We start from the raw sequence: 9,451 nt of genomic DNA on the forward strand, positions 1-9,451 counted from the left end.
CCGCCTTTTCAGTTTTAGAAAAAACAAAAGAAAATGATGGAAATGTCAAAAAAATAAAATAAAATAAGTTTCCCATGTGATATGTGGTCTAGTTGTTGGGAAATTTTACAAATATTAATTTCGACTTTATTTACAAAATCTCTCTGGAATTTGTAAAATGGGCATAACTTTTGCATACGAACTCGGATTAAAAAGTTTTTTATATGAAAAATCATCTACTCGAAAACGGCCTGTTTGCAAATTTGTAGAATCCTCAAATTCCAAAAAGAAAAAAAGTTATGCTCAAATTTCAGCTTTTTTAAATTTTCATTAAATATGGTCAAAATATGGTCAAACTACTTATTCAAGAAGTATTAGTGTTACTAAATAATTATTAAAGGCCCTTTAGTACCGAACCTTTATGGTCAAACTATTTTTTCAAACTGTGTTTTATTAAATAATTATTCAAGAATATTAGTGTTATTAAATAATTATTTTACTAAATAATTATTTCAGGACATTAGTACCGACCCTTTAGTCCCGGTTCAGGAACATGGACTAAAGGCCCTTACAAACCGGGACAACAGGCCCTTTTTTCTACCAGTGTGTGTTGAGTTATTGCTTGAAGCAAGAGGCCATATATTTTCGCCTAGTTTTCTTGCGGATTGATATGACCTTATGCCATTAATTTAAAAGAAAGTTCCCTGAAAATTTAAAAGAAAGTTGGCTTTCTTGTACTGCTTGCACATTGAAGCCTAAGACTAGTCACAATGGGTTGTAACTTAGACTAGTAACATGCATATGTTACTAGTCTATGTTACTATCTTTATAGTGGGGAGTAACATATACTTCTTCCGTTTCTTTTTACTCCGCATATAAGATTTGGTCAAAGTCAAACTATACAAAGTTTGACCAAATTTATATAAAAAAATATAAACATCTACAATACTAAAACTATATAGTATGAAAATACGTTTCATGGTGCATCTGATAATACTGATTTTATATTGTGAATGTTTATATTTTTTAATATAAAGTTCGTCAAACTCTACAAAGCTTGACTTTGACTAAATCTTATATGCGGACTAAAAAAAACGAAGGGAGTATGTGGTGTCATGCAACACTTCATTTATTAGGTTGTAGACTCGTCTTGTCTTGAGATGTGTGATGTTATGTTACCACATGCACCTCATTCCTCATTAATTACTTGCCACATTATTTGTTTTGTCTGAAGATATGTGATGTTATCATCTATATTACTACCACTATGGATAGTCTAAAAATGTACTGGAGGAGACGGTAGATGTGGCAGAGGTGGATAGAGTTTTTGAGCAGGTTGTTTGCCAATAGTTGAGCATTGCTTTCAATGCCTAAACAGTTTTCGGGGAGCCAGTGGAGCAATTGGCTACGCAATCTCGAGCGATTGACAGTGGTATATATGCATGATATTTTACATCTAACATTCAGTAACGTTGTTTTCGAAAGCGGTTGGCTCGTCAATCTTGAGCTATGGCACTGGTACTTTTGTGAGCGTGACAATACAATACGTATTCTTACGGACTCTCCACGGCACCTACCGTACGTACGTTAACAGCTTATTGGGCTGGTGGTACTTGGCACTATGATCTGGAGCTTTCATACTTTTGCGTGTGTCCTTCTTGTGTCATCTTTTTTTCAAGAAGCTTTCAATCTATTCGTTCTAAATTATCACAGTACAAAGAATATCAAAAAATTACAACCATTTTCATGGATCATCTAGTAACGACGACTACAAGCATTGAAACAAGTCGATGCACGCCGCCGTCATCACCCCTTCTTCACCGAAGCCAGACAAACCTTTTGTAGTACAAAATCAGAAAGTCGTCGTTCTATGGCTCCATATGACCAGCGCACCAGAGCAGCAACCATCGCCGATGAAAAAAGGCGTAGATTGAAAGGATTAAACCTATAAACACCCAAACTAAGACAAATGAAGACCGGGTCTAAAAAGATCCACCAAAGACCAGCATAGACCGAACCCCGCAAGATTCGACGGAGGCACACCTCCACACGCCCTCCGACGAACGTAGACCCACCATCAGGACGAGGATAGAACACGGGAGACATAATTCCTACTGAGGGATATAGCCGCAGGCACACAACCCCAACCAAGTCGCTTAACCTAACAAGAACGAGAACATGTGTCATCCTGGGAAAGCCTGGGATTTTCCTGTGGGGGAGGAAAGAGAGTGCTGGCTAACGCCTTCCTGTGTCATCGTGCAACATAGCTTCATCCTTCTAGCACAAGCTGGTATGTTTTTTTTTGTATGTACATTTCAAGTGTCTCTTATAAAACAATCTTGTAATTTGTGTCACTGTGCTAGACCTACAAAGAAATACAAAATTCTATTTAACCTTCCAAATTAATACTCTCTCTCCCCCTGATTTTAAGTGAGGTGGGCCCAAACTTCCTAACTCATACTCTCTCTCCCCCGTGATTTTACGCGGGGTGGGCGTCCTCATCCCCCTATTTCCAATCACAATCCTTCACATCAGTTTGGACATAAATTTTTTAAGTAAGCCTTTATAGATGTAGCATTACTCATTTAGCCGAGACATATATTCATTACTGTAAAAACATTCGCCTTGTTATTTGAATTTTTTTTTTCTTTTCATGGAGACAAATCTATATTTTTATGGATGCAATCCTCTAGTCCGTGGAAATAGTATCATAATGATTTGGAAGCAAACTATATATCAATGGAAGCAAGGCATCTACAAAAGCACATTCTGATTTCTTTGGATTCGGATTCCAAATTCCATGGAAGCAAATGCTCATTTCTTGGGATGCAAACTCCTATTTATTCGGATGCAGATACCAGATTCCTTGGAAGAATTTCCATTTTATTTTGTTTTAAAGAGTCTATAACAATGGTAAAAAAATGTTTGATGGAAGCAAGAAATTGTAATGTTGGAATAAGGCGCCTGCATTGTGCTTGGATGGCGCAAAATAAATTGTCACGTTGGATCAAATCTCAACAAATCTCAACAATCTCCAGTTGATATGAATTGGTAGCCAGTAGAAGCAAAATGAAATGGTATGACTTACTGTTACTAGACCTTTGTGTACTTCCTATCTTGAAAACTGACCCATAGCATGCATCCGATGTGCACACGGTTTGCCAGATGCACCATTTTCCCTATGCAGATTTCGAAACACGAAGGAAGCAGTAAGAAGGCAATTAGTGCTATTGACGTGATTTTCTGGAATCGCGCTTCACATGCCACAAGCAGCTGTTGCACTTGAATTCCGACCCGAAAAGTCACCATGAGCGAACGCAAGAAAACAGTTAGACTATTCACAGACTCACAGCGGGAAATAACCTGTAACATGAATATGTTACTAGTCTATGTTACCACTTCCACAGTGGATAGTAACATATGTGTTGTGCCATGCATCACTTCATTTATTATGTTGTAGACTCATCTTTTCTTGATATGTGTAATGTTTACAGTGCCTACCTATGTTACCACATGCCTCTTTTTCTTTATTAATTAAATGCCACATCATCTATTTTGCCTACATAAATATGATGTTACCACTTATGTTACTCCCACCATGGGTAGTCTTAGTTGTTATTACGTTCAAAACCTCTTGTCCATCTTCAATCTTTACTGTTCTAATGTCCCCTTAATAATCTGGATGAGAGTGCTCCTACAGCGTGATATGAAAAACATGGGCTACGCTATTGGGCAACATGAATAATATTCTGTGGAGTAGTTGAGAAGTCGGCATGCAAGGTCTCATACGTAGTACAACTATCGTCGCACATCTACTATTGCAGAATTCTTTTATCCGGATGCCCCGTTAGCCTATGACGTTGCATATTCCTCGGATGGTATGAATGTTGTTATGGAAGATTCGGTGTGCAGAGAAACGTTCTTTGAGATTAGGTCGAAGGACAAGGCGCAGTTGACGCTTGGACAGTTGAAGACTTTTCGAAAATATTTAGAAGCACTAGTACAACACTACAGAGTACATCATGTGCCTTGTATAAATATCTCACCCCCTTACGGTTGCATCCTGGTCTCATGAAGGTAAACTACGCTACCAGCAACAACATGAGTTTGCGGTCTCATCTCAAGCGCCTCAACTTGTTGTACAATCGCACTGCCTACAACCTCGTCCTTCCAATTGTTACCACAACCACACTCGGAGCTAGCGCCCTAAAAAAAGTTGCACCATGGCTTACCGCTGCGCTCGGCATTGTGCCCCAACCTAGTGTTATTTGTCCTATCCATATACTCTTTGTCGTTGTTCTACTGATCATCATGGCTACCGTCTACCTTTCACTCCATCGTAGAGCTGTATACCTTGTTGACTATGCTTGCTTTCGGCCAAGCTCCAACTTAAGATTAACAAAGGCAACATTCCTCGAGCATGCGCGTCTCTCACCTTTGTTCGATGATTCTACAGTTAACTTCATTGCTACTATTCTTGAGCGCTCGGGCATGAGCGATCATACATGTGCCCCACCTGTGCATCATTATATACATCCGTATTGTGGGCTTGATGAAGCACGCGCCGAAGTAGAGTTGGTCGTCTTCTCTATCATCGATGACCTTATGGCTAAGACACACATCAACTGCGGTGCGATTGGTGCTCTTATCACGAACTGCGGTGCATTTAGCCCGGTACCATCCATGGCTGACATGATTGTGAACAGATACAAGTTGCGAGGTGATCTTCGTGTCATCAACCTCTCTGGGATGGCGTGCTCTGCAGCGGTGACCTCAGTGGGGCTCGCAAGCAACATGTTGCAGGTCATGCCTTGGGGGTCGCATGTGTTGGTGGTGTCGACGGAGACCATTGGGCCATCTTACTATGGAGGAAATAAGCGCTCCATGCAGTTGGTTAACATCTTGTTCCGCATAGGCGGTGCTGCAAAGTTGTTGTCGACTTCTAGATCCATGGCTCGGTTTAGGCTTGGGCATTTCACGCGGACGATCACAGCGGCAAACAACGTTGCTTACCAGTGTGTTTATCAAGAGGAAGATGACAAGGGCAACCTAGGGATTGCTCTCTCTAAAGATCTTATGGATGTCGCTAAGGATGCACTCAAGGCCAATATAATGACAACCGGGCCTCTTGTCCTACCGGCATCAGAGCTTCTCAAGATTTTGTTCTTCTATGTGGCGAAAAAAGTGCTCCGTTGGAGGACGATCAGGCCATACATCCCTAACTTTTCCGTTGCATTTGAGCATTTCTGCATCCATGTTGGTGGACCAGCAGTTATCACCTCAGTACAACATGGTCTTAATCTATCAGACAAGCATGTTGAGCCATCAAAGATGACTCTGCATCGTTTTGGAAACCAGTCGACCTCATCGGTGTGGTATGAGTTATCATACATCGAGGCCAAAGGCTGGATGAAAAAGGGAAACAGGGTGTGGATGATCGGATTTGGTGCAGGGTACGAGTGCAACACTGTTGGGTGGGTGTGTATACAACCATCTTCAGGTATGGATGGACCCTGGGTTAGCTGCATCCATCATTACCCGGTGGACGTCTCCAAGAATGGTTAAATACATAGGAGTAATTTGGTCTACTACTAGATAATCAAATAATAGGACAACACTATTGCGTGTCCAATACATCTTGTGAGTTTTCCAAAAATATGAAAATTCGTAAATATACAAGCGCCTCCATGTCAAAATATAGTGCATTTAAATACTTTAGAATGACTTTAAGGGTAATGATTTGACATTATAGTTAAAAAAATCTAAGGATTTGGCCATAAATTATGAAGTTTGACGCAAGGGAAAACTAAGATGCACCATATTATGACATAGAGTAGTATGATATAGTATGAGAACTTAAGGACAAATGCCTGACCAATTGTGAACCTTACAGAACACAAGAGATCATGTATGCAAAAAAATGATTTATCATGTACTCCCTCCGTCCGGAAATACTTGTCCGAGGAATGAATGTATCTAGATGTATTTTAGTTCTAAATACATCCATTTGTATCCATTTCTATGACAAGTATTTCTGGACGGAGGGAGTACGTAAAATTGGCTATACCAATCTATCATTTCAGGTAACTACACTGACAGTACATAAAGTTGTCATGTGGATTCAGTTTAATACAACAACTTGCAAAATGCGACAAACTTCACTTGTGCGATATATTTTTTCCACATCATGCCAACGAGGGATAATCCCTGCATGAAAACAACTGGCTCCGGAATTTTTTGAAAACGACTAGCTCTGGAAATTTTCAACCCTAACCATCTTTGGCCCTTCTCTACTTATCAAGAGCTGGAGGCATTGCCCATTGCGCGGTATAACCAAGAGAGAACGTGGATAGCAGACCCAACTGTATGGGCAATGTATCCCATAGATGAGTGGATCAGAAATTCAGTAGTAGAAGTATGGTTGCATAGATGAGCATCTTACGAGTTGGCAAATGAAATTTTAGGTGTTCGGTTGCTGGCTGGTGATTGTGTTTTGCTCCGATTATTAGCATCAACCATCTAACGTTGGCTCGCAGACAACTGGAATGCAACAACGCAAGTAGGACCAGGCAAAGCACGTCAGCAATAATGCAATCATCTCCAATAAAGCATCATCAAAACCCACAAGTTACCATGACCAGGCAAGTGTACATTACTCAGCAAAAGAGCAGCTGAGTTTGATATGACGCGCTGCCAAACATTAAAAAGAAAACATAGTAAATCATTTTTCCCATTTGACACATCACCAACCGACAAATCCCAACCTAAAATTATTCGCTGCATATACCATGCGGTATGCCAACGAGATAACACAAAGTCCACAGGAGTAAATATAGTCCTAGATGACCAAAATAATAGCATTTTCTACACCTCCTTAGGAACACTTATTGGGTAGCGATAAATGCAATATTGCCATGCATTATCAGCACTTTTTGCTGGCTGGATGCACTTCAACACTGCACTGTTACACTTGTATCCGGAGCCAAATCCAATCATCCAAACTCGGTCCCCCTTCCTCATTCAACCCTTGGCCTCACTGTATGCCAGCTCATACCATACTGAGCTACTCGATGTGTTCCCAAACTTGTGAAGTGTCATCCTTGATGGCTCAACATGCTCATCAAGCAGGCAGAGGCTACGCTGCACAACATCGATTACAACCCGTCCACCTGCATGGATGCACAAATACTCGAAAGCTTTGCAGAACTCAGGCACGTATGGCTTGGTGGTTCCATTTAGCACTTTCTGTGAGATGAACGAGAGCAGAAAATCAATCTTGACTGGGAATGGAAGAACAAGCGGTCCAACCATGGTGATGTTAGCCCGAGAGCCTTTCCAGCGACATCCACAAGATCCTGGGATAAATTGAGACCAAGAATTCGCTGGTCATCTTCCTCATAAGATACACATCTGTATGCACCGTCTTGGGAGCTGGTGCAATTCCGAACTACGTGCGCCATCTCAAAACGAGCTTGTGTACTCGACGTTGAGAGGAGCACTGCCGAGCCAATGCGGAACAACTGTTGGTCAGCTGCATTTCGCGTTTCCTCCCGGTGTAGTAGACACCAGTCAAAATCTCCGTGTTGGTTTCGATCTGACGGCTTAAACAAGCCAGTTAGATCTATTAGTCTAACAAAAAAAGGGGATAACGATAAGTGAAGGGGTCCACGTACCAACGTACGTGAGCCTCGATCAGAACAAACGCGCCCTGATCAGGGGCGCCCAAAAACCAACTCAGGTTTTGGGTCCCCTGTCGCCAGCGCCATATTAAAAGGATACGGGAGAGAGCTGGCCACCTGCGAGATCACAATTCACGTAAGGTTTACTCTCCTCCTGATATTCTCACCCCACCCAATCAGGGGGAGCACTACAGTGATGGGAAGACCTAAGCCAGCCGCCGCTGCTATCCCCGGCCAGTGCCGGTAGTGTCCTGAAGGAAACAAGACGTCAAGGAGAACCTCTGCTTTGACTACATCACCCCTGCATCACGCCTGCATCGAGCAGGCGATCATGTCCACTCCCGTGACATGTAAAGGATCCCTAAACCCTTCTCTGTTCATGTCAATTGGGTGTTCTAGTTGCAATCAATTCCTACTAATGGCATCCCATAGATGCATAATTAATCCAACAATGTTATCAGTGGCCTACATGATTGTACTAGAACCCTACTTTGATCAGTAGATCAATCTCATGATTAGGGTTTTATGTTTTAAGATGGGATCTGAGCCCCTGGTTATCCCAATATGTATGCTGCTATTTTTTTCTAATGTCCTTTGTAAATCATCATGTTGTATTCTAATTTGCCACGGATCTCTACTGCCATTATGCTCAATCAGTCATAATTAAGCCGCTGAGGAATTGATGCTCATGATTAAGTTTCTATTAATTAAAATTGATCATCTTTTAAGTATTTTGATTCCGTTTGGATTAGCAAATTAGAAGGCAGATGGATACATAGTACACATACAGTAGCAACCCCCCATGTTGAAGAACCCTAGAAGACAAATCCCCAATTTCGGTAGAGCCCTAATTTTTTCAATTAGGCATGTTTTTTTCACCAATTAAGCACTGATGAATACGATTTTGGGGAGAATGAGAAGAAATGCTCACCAAATGCGCCGTAGCCGCCTTTTCCCTTCGGGGCCCGCACAGCGCCCACCGTTGTGCGAGGGCGGAGACGCCGTCGTGCCCTGGCCGACGCGCGGAATGCTCCTGCGCCATGCTGCCGCTCTTACGGACGTGCGCGTGTATGGGCCGTCGCCCCGCACGCCGCCGTCGACCTCTTCATGACGCGGTGGCCGACGCCCCATCTTGCCCTCCTGATGTGCCATGCGCACGAACGCCAGAGCCACGCTCGACAGAGAAGCACGTGGGAATGACTCCGCTGCACGCTCCTCCAGCGAGCGCAGCCGCCGCGCCGCCAAGGCCGGTGCGCTTCGAACCACCGCTGAAAGCTGCCGCCGGTCTTGGGAGCGAGAAATGCGGGGGAGGAGGGGAAGAATGACCTAGGGTTGGCTCTGTGCGGCGGTTTTGTTCCGACCACGTGCGAAGCTGACCGTCCGATTCGATCGGGCAGCTCACAGCAACGGGGAGCACCGGCTCGGGCCTTCGGGCGCTCAATGGGCCAATTTTGATCGTGGGCTGCGGACCAGGTATTTACAGTCCAGCGATTTTTTACGTGTTTTGCTGCTGGGATGGACTGTTTTACGTGTAGCTGTGGGTATTTCGGGCACATATCTTTTGGCCGTTTTCTGTCTTTTCCAGTGCACTTTAAGTTAATACACATTATGTTTTTTGCACTGTTTTTAGCTAGAAAATATCTGAGATAATAATAAATTAAAACATGCTATTATTCTGGGTAAAATTGAACCAACGAGATATTTTATTCAGGATGTATTATGTGCTTGCATGATGAATTTTTTTAGACATAAAAAATAATGATATTTTTCTTATGTTGATGTCTAAATTGAGA

The 9,451-nt window shown here is 42.5% G+C and overlaps 2 protein-coding genes across 5 annotated transcripts; one reads left to right on the top strand and one right to left on the bottom strand.

Moving 5' to 3' along the window:
• Window positions 1-1,063: 1,063 nt before the first annotated feature.
• On the bottom strand, window positions 1,064-8,997 carry LOC125531221 (3-ketoacyl-CoA synthase 5-like). 4 transcript variants are annotated; one of them, XR_007293124.1, is made up of 3 exons: window positions 8,590-8,997; window positions 3,068-3,158; window positions 1,064-1,815 (listed from the first exon to the last, which is right to left on the bottom strand). XR_007293124.1 is itself a non-coding variant. In XM_048695627.1 (3 exons), exons 1-3 carry the CDS (start codon window positions 8,808-8,810, stop codon window positions 7,427-7,429), a joined length of 498 nt encoding a protein of 165 aa, XP_048551584.1. In that variant the 5' UTR covers window positions 8,811-8,995; the 3' UTR covers window positions 7,051-7,426. The 4 variants fall into 4 exon arrangements, 2 of the variants coding, with proteins under 2 accessions (XP_048551584.1, XP_048551585.1); XR_007293123.1 differs by lacking the exons at window positions 1,064-1,815; window positions 3,068-3,158 and adding exons at window positions 7,051-7,573; window positions 7,653-7,775 and having other exon boundaries at window positions 8,590-8,994; XM_048695627.1 differs by lacking the exons at window positions 1,064-1,815; window positions 3,068-3,158 and adding exons at window positions 7,051-7,580; window positions 7,653-7,775 and having other exon boundaries at window positions 8,590-8,995.
• LOC125531220 (3-ketoacyl-CoA synthase 5-like) lies at window positions 3,165-6,743 on the top strand. The gene has a single exon (XM_048695626.1). It carries the CDS (start codon window positions 4,051-4,053, stop codon window positions 5,542-5,544), a length of 1,494 nt encoding a protein of 497 aa, XP_048551583.1. The 5' UTR covers window positions 3,165-4,050; the 3' UTR covers window positions 5,545-6,743.
• Window positions 8,998-9,451: the final 454 nt, after the last annotated feature.

Source organism: Triticum urartu, unplaced genomic scaffold (genome assembly GCF_003073215.2).
Source record: "Triticum urartu cultivar G1812 unplaced genomic scaffold, Tu2.1 TuUngrouped_contig_6889, whole genome shotgun sequence".
Lineage (NCBI taxonomy): Eukaryota > Viridiplantae > Streptophyta > Magnoliopsida > Poales > Poaceae > Triticum > Triticum urartu.

What these genes read in the sequence shown, in the direction of transcription:
- LOC125531220 (XM_048695626.1), top strand. Translation starts at nt 4,051, where the DNA reads ATGAAGGTAAACTACGCTACCAGCAACAACATGAGTTTGCGGTCTCAT.
- LOC125531221 (XM_048695627.1), bottom strand. Translation starts at nt 8,810, where the DNA reads ATGGCACATCAGGAGGGCAAGATGGGGCGTCGGCCACCGCGTCATGAA. An exon ending in AGGCGGCTACGGCGCATTTG is followed by an intron (nt 7,776 to 8,589) that starts GTGAGCATTTCT and finishes GTGATCTCGCAG; the next exon opens with GTGGCCAGCTCTCTCCCGTA. An exon ending in ATCGAGGCTCACGTACGTTG is followed by an intron (nt 7,581 to 7,652) that starts GTACGTGGACCC and finishes GGCTTGTTTAAG; the next exon opens with CCGTCAGATCGAAACCAACA.